Source organism: Bidens hawaiensis, unplaced genomic scaffold, assembly GCF_021521415.1.
Source record: "Bidens hawaiensis isolate Kalapana, Puna unplaced genomic scaffold, B.hawaiensis_p1.1 tig00013298_1, whole genome shotgun sequence".
Lineage (NCBI taxonomy): Eukaryota > Viridiplantae > Streptophyta > Magnoliopsida > Asterales > Asteraceae > Bidens > Bidens hawaiensis.
The window spans coordinates 41,372-58,843 of record NW_027492127.1 but is presented as its reverse complement, the minus strand read 5'-3'; the positions used below and the strand labels follow the sequence as shown (position 1 = coordinate 58,843).

General features: G+C 34.0%; 1 protein-coding gene and 1 pseudogene across 1 annotated transcript; both read right to left on the bottom strand.

Moving 5' to 3' along the window:
- Window positions 1–7,366: 7,366 nt before the first annotated feature.
- LOC143543765 (phosphatidylinositol 4-kinase gamma 7 pseudogene) lies at window positions 7,367–9,264 on the bottom strand (annotated as a pseudogene).
- Window positions 9,265–9,566: 302 nt separating this feature from the next.
- LOC143543764 (large ribosomal subunit protein bL19cz-like) lies at window positions 9,567–10,997 on the bottom strand. The gene is made up of 5 exons (XM_077036014.1): window positions 10,972–10,997; window positions 10,659–10,906; window positions 10,186–10,272; window positions 9,960–10,093; window positions 9,567–9,688 (listed from the first exon to the last, which is right to left on the bottom strand). Exons 1-5 carry the CDS (start codon window positions 10,994–10,996, stop codon window positions 9,580–9,582), a joined length of 603 nt encoding a protein of 200 aa, XP_076892129.1. The 5' UTR covers window position 10,997; the 3' UTR covers window positions 9,567–9,579.
- Window positions 10,998–17,472: the final 6,475 nt, after the last annotated feature.

Sequence of the window (17,472 nt, the reverse complement as noted above, 5' to 3'; positions counted from 1 at the left end):
AAGTGCTATTCACCTTGCTAAGAACTCTATGTATCATAAGAGGACAAAACATATTGATGTGAGGTATCATTGGATTAGAGACGGTATTGAAGACAAGTTGTTTGAACTTGATAAAGTTCACATCGATGATAATTGTTCCGATATGTTGACCAAAGCTTTGGCAAGGGAGAAGTTGAAGAATTGTTGCTCACTCGTCGGGATTGTGAGTTCTTTCTCATAGACAAAAAGGGGGAGATTTGTTGGGTATTTTTGCTCATGAGAAAACCCGACAAATATTATATATTACATGGGATTTATTACTATTATTATTATATAGTATTAAAGGAAAAAAAAAGAGTCATAATATATTTTTTTTCGTTATTGTACGATACACACCAAAATCAATTTGGTGAGTTTGGTTTTGGTCTTTGGGCCGCCATGGGCCTGGTGTGGACCACAAGAAACATAATTATATATGTTTACATAATTATATATGTTTGGTTTTACTTTCTTTTGTGATGTATTCCGCCGAAAAGATACACATACGAATATATATTAAAACCTATTTGGAGTGTTCCTCTTCTGCCTCTGCCGTATCAAGATTTTACGAAGAGAAGTTTCTTTGTGCTCCAAGATTTTGGTGTTTCGTGAAGATAAGAGACGTGCCAAAGATTGATTCATTTTCTTGTTGGTGATACCTCTTACTCGTTACTCTTTTGTAGTTTGGTTCCATATACTTGATGTTAGTTTGTACCAAGTATATGATGATTGTGTATGCCTCTAGTTTTATCTAGAGAAGAACTTTTGTATTGCTCATTATTGGTGATAGTGAATTTGAAGCGGCTCTAGTAGTCCCGTGGTTTTTACTCTCGCCTTGGGAAGTTTTTCACGCTAAAATTTTTGTGTCCTATTTACTTTTAGTATACCCTATTTTGTTTGCATCCTCATTGGTTCATTCGGGTCGGGAAAAAGTTTAGCCAAACGAAGTTTAATTCCGCAATTTTAGTTTACCGTTCGTGACTAGGTGGTCGCTTTTCCCAATAGCAGCTTTGTGCAGGACTTAAGCATATGCATAATCTTGAAACGTCATATGCACATAACGATGTAAAACCTGGAAACGTCCTTCTAACACGTCGTGAAGGCCAACCTCCATTGGCCATATTAATGGATTTTGGAAACGCCCGTTTGTTCAAGTTCGTTTATGCCCGTTCATTGATATTCATTCATTTCTTCAGTTTATGTTTGTTCAAGTTCGTTTGTTAATATTTCATTAAAATATTAATCCCATTAGTATTTAAACTAGTTTAGTATCTTTTTAGGCCCAACACCATGTTGCTCGCATTTACTTCTAATTGGTTATAGCTCAGTTATGTTCGTTCGTGGACCATTTGTTTATTATGTTAACGAACACGAACGTGCTCATTTTCTCAACGAACGAACACGGACATGCTCCATTCGTGTTCATTTGGTTTATTAATATGCCTACTTATGAAGCTCGAGTTGGGTTCGCAAGCCTAAAGGAGCTTATTACTTATATAGTTTTTATATAATGTATAAATTTATATTCATATAATACTTATTATTATGTATAATATAAAATTATGATAGAAATAACCAAATGATATCCATCATGTTATATCACAACTAAAATATATAAAAATAATAATCATAAATTTATATAAATAAATTAATAAATAATAAACGAGCCGAACCTGAGTTTAAAAAACTACTCACGAACCAAGAGCGAGCTTTAGAAATAGAGCTCAAAACGAGCCGAGCTTGAGCTCTAATAAGTTAAACAAGCCAAGCTCGAACGGTTCTCAATGTAAACTTGCTTTTATCTTTTTAATTAATGGTTCATGGTGACAATTGCAAATGAAAAGATGTGACAATTGTTGTTAGTTTATTGTATGTAATTAGAGGTGTTATACATGCTATACGCTATGTGATGTATCATTTTGACTAGTTACATTTATCTTTAGTTTTTGAAATATTTAACACCGAGGTTTGGACCTAACCGAACCTAATCAGATAAGATATAAGATTGAGGACCTTATCGAATAAAATCATAGTTGAGAACTGCGAGAATTGCATAATGGACATAGTGAATCGGAGATGATAACATCAATGGGTGAGCGATAAGTGTGGCGATTGCCAATTAGTAATCATCTTGTGTCATATGAAAACCCAAAGTACATGTGTATTATGCGGTTCTCATAGTTCTAAACTGTAGTTTTATATATAATTGCAAACTGCTTGTTCTATTCATTCTCGGCGTTGTTCTTCTTATCACCACACTAGCATTTCAGATTTGAACCACTAGACCTTGTCAGCCGTGGCTCAAGCTGGCTTGTTTAGTTTCGAGTCCAACCCCAAGTTGAGGCTGGCTCAGCTGACTCGTAAGTAGTCATTAATTCCTAGGTTAAGCTCATGAGTCTTGAGCATTTAGCTCGGTATGCAAAGCTTGAGATCATACGTATTTGTTCAACGAGCTCTGAAATAAGCTCGAGCTTGGGATCAAGCTCGTTTATGCTTGGCTCAGTTCAAGCCTATATTCATCAATGTGAGCTAACAATGTATCAAAAAGAATATTAAACAGTTTATATAATATAAAACTTTATTTCAATATCATATTTCTTATTTATAAAAGAAAATCTGAAATAAAAATTTCAAAAACCAAAAACAAAATATTGTTAAACGAGGTTGTAGAAATAGAAGTTGGGTGTACCTCGTTTTGATGAGTCACATGTGTGGCGTTGAATGGTTGACCCAATTAGAATTAAAAAAAGTTGGCCATCACACCTTCGTATTTTACGAGAACAATTACATTTTGTTATTTGATTCCAAATTAATAATGAAATACAAATAAATAAATTTAGAGATAAAATAGAATAAGTTAGATATTAAAGTTAAATCTTAATCATCATTGACAAACATATTAAAGTTATAATCTTTAATAAATTTAACAATTGTCTATGTCTTATATTTAGATATTTATAATCCTATAAACACCTTGGTCTTTTGTAATCTATGTATATTATATACTTAGCATTTAAAAACCTTAGCACAAAGCTTCTCTTTCTCAACTTATCCAACACATTCTGCAAATGCAAAGCATGCTCTTTCCCGATTTTTAGGATAGACAATCATCTTTGATGAATACAATAACATATTGATCATGAATATACGACATGCATGCTAATCCATAAAATGATGTGAAGAGTGAAGACGTCAAATAAACCAAACGGGATGTAACATTCCAAGCGAATCCCCCATAGGCCGAGAACATGAGAGATTCTTGGTTCATAAGTAAATACATTGTCTCTTAAATCACCAATGTGTTTGGGCTTAATGCATGCTAGACTGCAGATTCTTGATTCATAAGTACATACATTGTCTCTTAAATCACCAATGTGTTTGCGCTTAATGCATGCTAGACTGCTAGTGAACGAGTGAAGAGCTCCACAGTTAAACATGCTCATATGAAAGCAGTACTAGGTACGAATGGCCATATGTTACATGGGATAACATAAAATCATAATATTCATATCTAGGGTGATAGACAGTTAATTAATACAAATTAATCCTATAATATTATTATTTATTTGAATGGTAAATATCAACCAAAAACAAAAGGAACAAAAGGATAGTTCATACGAGAATATTGAGTATTTTATGGTAGTCAAAGTTGCAAGTTAATTAGTTATTATAAAAAGGTATAGGGAGACAAGGGTAGAGTTAATTAACATCTTCACACGTATATGTGGGTGTAAAATTAATAAAACATGGCAGCTTTTATTGAATATTAGAGAGTTAATTGGGATGCATGGGTGGATGTGTAAAGTTTGGTGCCTCGTAGCATGTATGACGGTAGACATCCGTACCTTCAAGTCCACGTTACAACGACTATTTTCTTCTATTTGTTCTCACTTTGAATGGCAAGTAACTGTTTTGTTTCTACTATTTTTATGCACTCCTTGTTAAAGTTATTAATTTGTAGAGGCAAAATATTATTATTTCGTACAAATCACCCAATAATCGGGGATGTGTTCTTGTATTTAAAATTTAATTTAATAAGAAAAAGTTTGTTTTTTTATCTATTTATTAAGCATACATTGTCTATAACACTGTCAAAATGTAGGTTCTTTTACGGATAAGATGCTCAAAGACTTTAATTTAAAAGAAAGGAATATTATGTTCAAGTCTTACCCGTGATTAAAAATAAATAAATATATATGGGGTTCGGAGGATTTTCACACATATGGTGGGGTTTCCTTCTTAAAGTGAAATGAAGATAATCGAGTGGGTAATTGATCTGTCAGTGATCCAAATGACTGTAATAAAAATAAATAAATCTACGGGTGTATTTCATTTATCTTTTTTTCCTCTCTTAATTAAACCATCCTTAGTGGGGCTTTATAGAGGCTTTATGGGGTCATAAAGCCTGGGAACACCCCCCACCCCCCCCCCCCCCCAGCCAGGCTTTATGGAGGTGTTTTGGTTATTTATTTTTGGGTGGCGTTTTGTAGATAACGCTGGTAATAGGCATGAGAATTAAAAAAAACAAATAAACCAAGTTATGGAGGTTTTATGAGTTTATGACTACATTTGTTTTTTTGTAAAAACTATAACTATGACTATGCGTCACATGACGCATAATGCCTTGGGGTGAGACTTTATAACTACTCATGGTATTTGTATAACATGATATAATAATTCCGGGGGTCAACTAATTGCGTAATTATTAAATATCAAAATATTTTATGTGCTTGTCTTAATTGTTTCAACATGATCACGTGAAAAACACTTTTTTTATTCTTTTGTTTTTCCAAAACATTAATTTGAATTTAAAGAAGTAAATCTTAGTCTCCAAAAAGTGCTTCATGTTCCCACTTTCATATATTTTAATTGGATGTAAACTGAAAAATTATGTCTTTGACTTTGACTCTGACTAATCTTGGGTCTATAAATGATTGATATTCTCCCTCCAATTCCATTTTCACAGTCCCATTCTGTTAAAAGGCATACATGCAAAGAAAAGCACAAAGAACAAAATGGTCTCCACAAGGTATAATATCTTTGGCTATGCAATCATCTTCATGTCACTTCACTTTGTGGCTTATTCTCTTCAAGGTATTCTCAAAACAATCTTTTTTTTTATTCCTACTACTACTTATCAACTAGTCTTTACATATTTTTACATAAATAATGTGATTGTGAAATTTAAATATATTTGTTGCTTATACATGTCTATAGATATAGAGATGACAGTGATGCCTAGAAACAAGATTGAAGAGGAACGGGTCATGTTATCTCAACTAGAAAAGGTGAATCTTGCGATTAGTGTTGACGTTTTGAAGTCACGAAAGAGCATTTTCTTTCATATTGTAAGTTTTTTTTCTAGATTTTTGTCATTAAATCTAAGGGGTTTTTTTTGTTTTCCTTTTTAAAATAATTTTTGTCATAAAATCTATGGTTTTTCTGCATTTTTGTCATATAATCTAAGACTTTCTAGATTTTTGTCATTTAAAATGCAAGGTTTTCAAAAAAGAAAATGAATTTGACCTTTAGTCATAGTCGGTAGAGAAGAGACCTTGTGATACCCATCAAAAAGTTTTATTCGCCGCTTTGACGATCAAAAACAAGTATTTTATTTCATATATGGAATAATCTTAATACATTTTTTCAAAACTTAGCTTATTTCACTATGAAGTATATTAAATATTCATTCTATAACAAACTAACATTAACAAATTTGTTTAGGAAACTCCGAATGTAGTTCCTGTCGGTTCTAAAGTGGCGGTAAAGGGTGGACTGGTTGGTGGAGAAAGATGGCTAGAATGGTGAACGAAGAAGAACGTATGAACATGAAAGATGAAGAAACTGCGAGTGTTCCGTCTTCAAGTGAAAACCCTAGACCACAAACCGCACAAGCGAAGCAAGAAGATGTATCATGATAATCATCAAGTTAAAGGCAAAATGAGTTCAACATTCATGGTTATGAATGCTGATTACCATGTCCCAAGATCTCACCCACCCAAAAATAACTGACACTACTAGAAAACTGGATATTTGCGACCGAAACTCTGGTTGTAAATATCTATTTGTGTAGTAGTGTGAGTTCACATACATAGGATTAACTGTTATTATAAGGGAAGCAATTTTGTAGCACTAGCCCTCCCTTTCATTTGATCTTGCTGACAACTACATAGGTAAAATATGTAGAATCTAATATAACTATATGTTACCATACATATATACAACTAGGATTAAAGAGATTAAGAGAATATTTTTGTTTATGTATCTATCTATTACTTGTTTAATCAATGTAATATTGAAATTTTGGGATGTTGTTCATGTTTTGTTTTAGTTGATTGTCATTCTATATTTGGATGTTAAGAGTTCATTTCCAGATAAATATGGTCGAAAGAGGACGGGTTCTAACTATACGTGGGCAAATAGAGCTCGGTTTTAAAATGATAGTTGAAATGAATCAATGATGTATACTTGTATAGTATAGTGAAATCCTTTTTGAAAGTAATACACAGAATTAGACGTGCACAAAAAACCGGTTCTAGACCCGAACCGGTGGACCGACCCGGAACCGGACCCAACCCTACCCTACCCGCAGCCCGCGGGTACGGACCAGGTTTTGGTTTCCCCCGAGAACTGCACCCGAACCGGAACCGACCCGGACCCGGTGGAACCGGTTCCACCAATACCAGGTCAAAACCCGACCCTACCCTACCCGAAACCCAAAAAAACCCGATGGAACCGGTCAAAACCTGGTCAAATACCCGAGTATACCCGGACCCGGTTTTGACTTTTGTTGACCATACCCGGTTCCGGTTCCAAACAGGTTCCGGGTTTTAAAAATACCCGATTTTGCACACCTCTACACACAATGACAAAAAGAACACAGATTGGTTACTTTCATAGTGAGGGAATTGACCCTTTATTTTAGTCACTTCCTCTTGCAACCTCAAAACATAATGAAATTTGATGCAGTGGTCTAAAGATGCGTCGATATAGACTACTTGTGCGTTACAATTACAGTTATATTTCCGGAATTTACTGAGTTTTGATATATGTTTACAATATGCGTTAAAATACACTACAGCGGGGCATGAAAAATTTTGCATTCGGATGTTTTGCTGGATTTTGATATACGATACGTCATAATACTACAACAGTGCATTAAAACTTTACAATTTTGATGCATAATTGTAATGCATTTTGATGCACGGCTTTACTACGATAAGTCAGAATGTATTACATATGCATAGTAACACATGCAGTTTGATCAAAGAAACTAAAAACTTAAATCCACAAACATCAGATAATAAACACTCACAGGGTACTTCATGTTAAATCCGCTATATATATTGCACTTTATGCAAAAATATACAAAACCAAACTCTTTCCAATTCATGAAAAATCATGTTTTTAGCATCTTATTATATGAACTACTTGCTTATATTCGTCTTAAACGAGCAGAAAAAAAAATCAAAAAATAATACTATGAACTAATACTATGTTCCTTAAAGCTACTTACAACCTTTTTAGGCTTGTCAAAACTGGCAAGAACTCCCGATCCTAGGATTGTTTCTCATGCTTACACTGCTCGAGATCTTCCTTGCCGCCATTGCGGGTCCCACAAGATCCTCAAACTTCTCCAAAAACAACCACCATTCGTCCTCGTTCATATCTGTCGTCTTCACAAAACTAGTCGGTCCACCAACTGACTCTTTCGCACTTGACCGGACCCCACTCGCCTTCACACGCCCTTTCTGGCCCAAAACCACTTTGTTACAAGTCAAAGCCCAGGTCTGGACCGCCTGGTCAGGACCCATTACTTGTTTCATAGCTTCTAAACATATTACTTCAAGCTCACTTGGTTCTTGATCAGTGAATCTGAATTGTCTACTCATCATCCCACCAATTTCAGCTAAACACAGCCCAAAACACGCAGCTTTTTTCAAAAAACTGGTACAGAGTGTTAACACACGTATACACGCTTCACGTATCATGGGTAACTCTCTTCTCAGCATTTTAGCATCAAGTTTCGCGTCTAGTGATTTGATGTATTCAAGCTCGGTTTCAGAAAACGGGATCGATGCTTGAGGCCAATGCATCCACTCAAAGTAAGGATCTTCCAAACATTCTGGCAAACAAAGACCATGATCGATAAGAATAAGTTTAACTTGACCAAATTGACCACCACAAACCTTTACCAGTATGTTTCCAGCATGCCGGTCCGTGTTAAAGACTCTCACATCTAATATCCCGATTCTGTGCACATCAGCAACAGAGAATCTTGAGCTTCCGTGATCACTCGCATCAAAATCGTGTACGATGAATTGTTGTAATGATGCTATCTTGCTAACCCCCTTTTCAGTTTGAACCGTGTTCTCGATTACATGATCGTTTGGATTAAAGATCGAGTGAGTGATCTTGACTAATGAAGTTAATGGCACACGAGCAAAATGGTCATGGTCTAGAAGGTAGGCTGCAACTTCTCTAAAACCGGTTTCGGCTACTCTAACAGATTGTTTAAGGCCCGGTTGACCGAGAACCTTTCCAATGAACCCTTTTGGGTTATTCGGTGCAAACGGTTCCTCATCTGTAGGCTTAACAATGGCTGCAAATTCACCTTTAATGTTTCTAAAATAATAAGCACCACCTAAACCGCCATTCACAGGAGTTGGTTCTATATTGGTTTTCAACGCGTTACTAATCTCGTCCACGAGCTCTTTTGTTTTGGTGAAACGACCAGAATGCCCTATGATCTCCACAATATTACTTTGAGTTTGATCCTTTTGATCAAAAGTGTTTGCGGTTGGTGACAAACAAGGGGTCGATGAGCTTTGGTGCATCGAGTTCCTGGTTAACAGAAGTGCAGAATCAGCTCGAATGGAACTAAGATCATTGGTCAAGACCGTATCGCCAAAAGTCAGTGAACTTTCGCCGGTTGGAACGTTTAACGTTAGCTGCATTCGTTTTTTGACCGTGTGTGCGTCGTATTTTCTCTCGAGTTCCATACCTAAAACACAACCGTTTTCGGTTTGGACAAACACGCGCCGTTTGTTGGGAAGTTTTGATTCATAATCAGAATGGCATGGGCTATTGAGAAGTGACACCGACATCTTGTTTGATATCGGGCTTTCCATTTTGAAGCGTTAAAAAGACCGAAGGAAAACAAGATTCTGCTTGTTAACCACTGTGATCACATTGGGTAACAATCAGCCCAATTTGAGTTGCAGCAGTTTTGGCTACATCAGATAAGCTTTCTGAGTCATATTGACCAAACAATAGTCAAACAACACATTCAAATCATAAATAGTTGATTAAAAAAGGTTCAGAATCTTCAACTGTATGACTATTTCAATGAAACTTTAACAAGATTATTATTGAAATATTTCAGATTCAGAATCAAGTGCAACAAGAATTCAACATTTTGACCAAATAAGAGTCACAAGTCACAAGTCACAAGTCAACACATACAACAATGATACTTCAATGACTGAATGGTTCAGAAGCTTCAATTATACTACTATTCAAAATAAAATCCAACACATTTTCCTCCAACTAACTCGGTTTTCATTTGAATGTTGACAGCCTGGGAAGCTTGTCACGCAAGTAATACAGCCGGGCTCTTCGGACTTTCCTGTGCTTAACCACCTTTATTTCCTTGATGTTTGGAGAATATCTGTACAAGACATACACACATTATGGGGATCTCACCGGAAGCAGCCTCTCTATCCCAATGGAGTAGAGGTAAGGCTGTCTACATCTTACCCTCCTCAGACCCTACCATAGCTTTTGCTATTGGTGGGATATACTGAGTACGATGATGATGATGACATACACACATTATGAAATTGCATATTGTCATTAACATCAATTTGTTTTCCTATTTCTTTTTGTGACAATATATTAATCAAGTGTCTCAATAATATCAGTAAATGAATGAAACTTACATAGGGAACACAATTTCAACTCCAACTCCCGCAATGATCCTTCGTATACGAATTGTGGTGTGAATACCCGCATTCTGCTTCGAGATTATAATACCCTTGTAAATGGATAACCGACGCCTGTTCTCGGGCACTTCCTACAAAATTAAATTAAATTAAATTCCGGTGTCACAAATTCACACTCTTTTTATATCATATAAATCCAAATTACATTCAACATCAAACTTACCAATTTGATTTCAACAATGTCTCCAGTTCTTAGGTCGGGCACTGGCCTTGAACTATCCGAAGCTTCAATCGCTTGCTTGTTAAGAATCTAATTACAAAGCAAAAATGGATATTTTGCATCAATTTCAGTTCCGAATTCGAATTCAATTAAAAAACTTTCAAATTTGAAAAGCTAAATCCAAATAATCCGATGAATAACCCTAAACAAGGTAAAAAAAATGATCATGCTTCAACAATATATCAAATAAAAATAAGCTAAAAGATGACCCATATGAACAAGTTATTATCAGTTTTCACAACAGATAATAGGGGTGAGCATAAACCGATTTAACCGAACCGACGTTTAAATTTTTTATTTTTCGAATAACTGATTTTTAGGTTATGGTTTTGGTTATTGCCATTAGCTGAAACGAGTACACCCCTAACAGAAAGTGAAATTAAAAACCCTAGATTTAAAATAATTGACGAAATTACCCCCATGATATCACCAAGCTTGACAATGGGTTTCTTAGGCGCTCTCTCTTCAACAGCCTCCTTCTCTTCTTCTTCTTCTTCGTTAGTAGTTTCATCCACAACATCAGCCGCAGCTCTAACCACAAACGAATCCCGACTACGAGTACCACAGCCTAAACGGCATCGTGTTGAAACCGAGGTGAATGGGGGAAGAAACGTAAGTCTCCTGGATTGGAAAGTAGTTTTAGGTGTCGTCGTATACACTGCCTGCGAATAATTTCAGTTTTAGACGGTCGGTATGTTATGATATTCAAGAGGATTTGGTTTACCTGAGGAGGAGGAAGAACAACGGAAGCCATGGTTCAAGACCTTATCTCAGTTGCCAGATAATATCCTTATATGGCTTGAATTTCGGGTCACGGGCTTTTCTTTTTTTTCGTAACGAACGTTTTGCGTCATGTGACGTTTGGTCAGTAAATATGGGTTTTAAGTCTCGTCTGTAAAACAAAAAGAAAAAAAGAAAAGAAAAGAAATAAGGGGTTCCAGGTTAGGACAGATATTTTCTCACCAATGCTGAGTTTTCTTTTAAGAATAGAATAAAGATAATCAAGTGATAAGTGACATGTAAATTATCCACATGACCATTAAATAGATAAATAAATAAATAAATAATCGGGTGTATTTCATTTCTCTTTTTTTTTCTTCATTAATATATATATTCTTTAAACATGATATAATAATTCCGGTGGTCAACTAATTGCGTAATTATTAAATATCAAAATATTTTATGTGCTTGTCTTAATTGTTTCAACATGGTCACGTGAAACACAAGTTTTTAATTCTTTTGTTTTTCCAAAACATTAATTTGAATTTAAAGAAGTAAATCTTAGTCTCCAAAAAGTGCTTCATGTTCCCACTTTCATATATTTTAATTGGATGTAAACTGAAAAATTATGTCTTTGACTTTGACTCTGACTAATCTTGGGTCTATAAATGATTGATATTCTCCCTCCAATTCCATTTTCACAGTCCCATTCTGTTAAAAAGCATACATGCAAAGAAAAGCACAAAGAACAAAATGGTCTCCACAAGGTATAATATCTTTGGCTATGCAATCATCTTCATGTCACTTCACTTTGTGGCATATTCTCTTCAAGGTATTCTCAAAACAATCTTTTTTTTTATTCCTACTACTACTTATCAACTAGTCTTTACATATTTTTACATAAATAATGTGATTGTGAAATTTAAATATATTTGTTGCTTATACATGTCTATAGATATAGAGATGACAGTGATGTCTAGAAACAAGATTGAAGAGAACGGGTCATGTTATCTCAACTAGAAAAGGTGATCTTGCGATTAGTGTTGACGTTTTGAAGTCACGAAAGAGCATTTTCTTTCATATTGTAAGTTTTTTTTTCTAGATTTTTGTCATTAAATCTAAGGGTTTTTTTTTTGTTTTCCTTTTTAAAATAATTTTTGTCATAAAATCTATGGTTTTTCTGCATTTTTGTCATATAATCTAAGGCTTTCTAGATTTTTGTCATTTAAAATGCAAGGTTTTCAAAAAAAAAATGAATTTGACCTTTAGTCATAGTCGGTAGAGAAGAGACCTTGTGATACCCATCAAAAAGTTTTATTCGCCGCTTTGACGATCAAAAACAAGTATTTTATTTCATATATGGAATAATCTTAATACATTTTTTCAAAACTTAGCTTATTTCACTATGAAGTATATTAAATATTCATTCTATAACAAACTGACATTAATAAATTTGTTTAGGAAACTCCAAATGTAGTTCCTGTCGGTTCTAAAGTGGCGGTAAAGGGTGAACCGGTTGGTGGGAGAAAGATGGCTAGAATGGTGAACGAAGAAGAACGTATGAACATGAAAGGTGAGGAAACCGCTTCAAAGAAAGTTCCGTCTTCAAGTGAAAACTCTAGTAATAATGACCACAAACCACACAAGCAAAGCAAGAAGACGTATCATGATAATCATCAAGTTAAAGGCAAAATGAGTTCAACATTCATGGTTATGAATGCTGTAGGGGTGTTCATCGGATCGGATAACGGGTTATTCAGTTCGGATTGTTCGGATTTGAAAATTTTAGAACCCTATCCGAAATCCGATCCGATCCGAATTGGGAACTTTTCTATCCGATCCGAATTAGTTTGGATCAATTCGGATCGGATTCGAATAATCCGAACTATCCGAAATGACCCGAATAATCTGTTTAACAAAAAGGAAAATGCATCAATAATTCAAACACAAGTGGAATATAGTTAACTTGAATGGTATATGTTAATCATCATATACAGAGAACAATACGTAAACCAATCAAATATGACAACATCAAGGGGGTTAGGATCATAACGACCAGCCATCATTACCAAATAATCAGACTGATTACAGTTCAGTTAACACTGCTACAAGATCAGTTAATATTGAAACATTTCAGATTCAGAATCAAGTGCAACAGGAATTCAACATTTTGACCAAACAAGAGTCAAAAGTCACAAATCAAAACATACAACAACGATACTTCAATGACTGAAACTCTGAAAGGTTCAGAATCTTCAATTATAATACTATTCAAAATAAAATCCAACAAGATGATTATTATTATTATTATTATTATTATTATTATTATTATTATTATTATTATTATTATTATTATTATTATTATCTGACAGACGAGGTCTTGTTCACGTTTGTTCGTTAACGTGAATACCTGACCGAGTGAAGTTTCTTGTTCGTTAAGGAAATGTGCTTGTTCGTGAATGGTTCACGGACACAAATGAACACCGGTAGTGTTATATATGATTTGTTTAACTGAGAATTAATAGTTTCAAAGCTAGCATGTTTGTGTTATCGATTTCGTTTTTTGTTTTTTATCATTCATAGTTGTCTTAAAAGATTAGAAAACTCATTAAAAAGTTTATAAAACCTATAATGAACAAACATGAACGAAATGGACACTTTATCGAACATTGGCTTTGTTCGTGTTTGTTCACTTAGTTAATTGAACGAAATTCCTTGTTCATGTTCATTCATTTATTAAACAAACTCTCGGATGAACGTTTTATTCATTTACAACCTAAAATAACATGTTTTAAATGAGAACTAATATTCTACATGGCGTGAATTAAGAATTAGAAAAATATATGTAATAGGTGTGTCAATACTTATTAAGAATTAGAAAAATATATGTAATAGGTGTGTCAATACTTAATATTTATACTTTTTTGCTATGTGGTGACTATACATGTCAAATGAACAAAGGGTTTAGAAGGTCGTACGGGGTTGGATCCTATCGTTATATTAGTTGTAATAGTAATAAGAACATGGTTAAAGTAGGTAGTGGCATGTTAGATGAAGAGATTTGAAAGGAAGATTAAAAGACGAAGGTTAAGAGAACTATATTAAAACATTATAACTATATTAAAACATTATTATTGTCTTCACTCTTCAAGCATCAAGATTCAAGATTGAAATGTTTAATGGGCAATAAATCATCTTACCTTTTTCTAATGTTTATTTATTTTACAATATTATGGGTTTGTTACATGGTGACCAATTTGATGTTTAAATTTCCTATTGTTTAAAACATCTCATTCTCCCATTTGTTTTGACACAGGGTAATGCGATATTGAATTTGAAAATCTTCTTCTTTAGAAATATTCGTTTTAGATTTTGTTTGACACAGTTTTTATAAAAACTTGACTTCTGTAAAATAACCTATTAAACTATTACGAACCTCTTCAACATTTTATTGGTGGTGCATAATTTAATTCTTTGGCTTTGGTATAGTAGTTGAATGCTGACATAAATTCTTGGAATTGATTTAATCTTGAGATTTGTTGAGAGTTGGACAGTCAATGTGGTTGTTAGTTACATGACATCGGCCACGAGGTTGTCATTTGTGGTTCTTCTCCTCGTGTGGTCGTGTTTGAGTTGTACACAACGGTGCTTCTTTTTATATTTTTATTTAATGAAATGACTTTGGTGGTCAATCATATTATATGCCCTCATTTTTAGTCTTGTGTGTGCATATCATTACTTTCCATTTTAAGCTTTAATTGTTTTTTTTAACATGTTGACTCGTGTTAACTTATTAGGCCTCTACCAATCATCAATACTTGATATCTTGCCTCGTGACATAATTTGTTTGTTAAGGGTTAATATTGAAAATTTTGATTACAAACGTAACTACATTTTTATTTTAGGCATTTAACTCGTGACCATCATCATCATCATCATCGTCGTCGTCGTCGTCGTAAGAGATGACATATTATACTTGAGCAAGGATGGTCCCAACAAAAACCAGTTTATGTAAATGTGATTATGTTGCGATGAGATTTTGATACACTTAAGTTTATCATGGAGCATCCAACTTGGTTTGGTGCTTCGTTGCAACTGTTAGGCCCACAAGTTTTATAAATATTAAGTCAAAAGTGTAACAAAGGGTGTACATGCAAGTTTGCAAATTTCATTCGTTGTTATAAAGGCTTTTTATTCACATTGAACAATTACGTCCAAAATCTTTGTCCATGCCAAATAACACAATTACGGTTCAAAATCTTTGTCAATATATCAGACCATATAGTGCATCAATTTTGTTTTACGGCACAACTTTTTTGGGTCGAAGACGAAAAAGAATTTGGGCCTTAAATAAGTTGAGTAATTGATTTTAAATAATATGAATACATATTTTTTAAATATATTTCTATAATTAAAAAAAATCAGGCCGTCGCGGTGTCGGGCCTGGGTCGGTAGACCACCCAGCCCTGCCTCATAGCCAGAAGTGTCGAGTATCGATACTGTACCAAATTGATACCGACTGAACTTCATCGATGTCTTTATTTTCATCATGTTTTCGGTATTCTCAATTATACTAGTACCATAACAAATGATTCCAATGGTATTCGGTTTATACTTTCACTATTTTTTTGTTGTTATTTTTAGGTTACGTACTAGTTTGGTTCCAGCAGTGGCGGAGCCACATATAGTCAACAGGGTTCGATCGAACCCGGTCTTTTTTTGGTTTTATATATGACTTATAGTATCGAATTAACAAGTGAACCCATTCTTTTTCGACGAGCGAACCCAATATCTTTTCAATAATATATATTCGAACCCATTGATTGTTATAAATATGGTTAAAAAGATTATAGTAATGAATATTTCTTTTATAACATATAAATAAGCTTTTAAAAAAACTATAGTAATTACTATCACTATAAACGGGACAATAACACATATATAGGTTATAAAAAAAGAAAAAAAAAAGCCCAAACTTTTTCATAGAATGAGTCAATAAGCCCAACCCAATTAAGATTCTTAAAAATAATGCATGACTAAAAGTTAAACAAAAAGTCCAAAAACGATTGATCAATTTATGTTTCTATCGAGCAGATGAGTACGACCCTCGCCTCATCGCCTTTGCCAGTTCGCCTAAAGGCTTCAAAACGCCTCACGGCCTCAACCCTCACATGTCGGACTTCAACCAAACAAAGATCGGCTGACTCTTTTTTTTATTTAATATAACTATGCATTTTATTCGTTTTACTGAATAAGCGACCCGACCCGGCCTATTTGGGCCAGAAAACTTTTGATGCCGGAAAAATAGCAAGCACCAAAAAGTCCCGAACTCATAGCAAAAGGTTCCTGGCTCCGTCACCGTCACCGTCACTGGGTTCCAGTACAGCACCAATCTCAACTCTACTTAGCATCATCACGATGTGATGGTTGTGGGACAAAAATGAAAGGGGGGTTGAACCTCAAGAGTCAAGACAATAGCTCTTTGTGTCAAAGCAATGCCAAAAGAAAGGGAAAGAGAATTAGATTGAGCGATACATAAATGTTAACTTTTCATGAATGTTTAAAAGTAAAAGTATGTACCCAGCTTAAAATTTTATTAAATCTCAACTCAATATAAATATATAAAGAAATATGTAGGCCCAAATCAATATTAATGTGGTGGACTGACGAATCCAAGATTCTTAGCCCACGGGCCACAAGACTGGACACAATAAAAAATAGTGACGACAATAAATAGCAACGGTCAAACGGTCTAACAGACAACTAAATAATTTTATTACTTTTTTAAAAAACTATTATATAAAAGATAATAACTAAAACCGACCCAGCAACCAATAATTGAAAAGAGATTATGATCTGCAAATAAAGGTTAATATTATGGATTTGGTTGTGATATGAAGTTACTATGAACAGAGTATCAATATATTATGTATAATATAGAGATAATAGGATGTAGAAACAGGATCATATACATTTTATTCTTAACATGAAAACAGTGAGAACCAATTTGTTGTTATGATTAGGTTTATTTTTATAGGTGTTTGCTGCTATTTTTTGTTTGTATTTGCTAATTTTCGATTATGAGACGTTATAAGTATTTGCTTATTTGTATTTTTGTTGTTATTATTGGATATTTTCTTTTGCTGTTATAAGTATTTGCTGGTATATGTTGTTATTATTTTGTTCTTGATTTTGATTCTTTTGTTGTAGTTTTTAGGTTCTTTTCTTTGTTATTATAAGTCATTGTTTATGTAGATTGGTATTGTAGTTGGTATTGTTTCTTACGTTCGCATTTTTAAATAAATTGGCATTATTTCCTACGTACTCATGTTAAGATCAAAATGTACATGAACCTTCCCCATAGGATATATAGGTATTAAAATACTAACTTGAAATCGGTGTGCTACGTAGTAGGAAAATATAAATATATAAAATTCTTAAATTTGTATGTACATCTTGACTCTTTTTGGTTTAATGTCTAATGAAAGTTTTCAACATTGATTAAATATA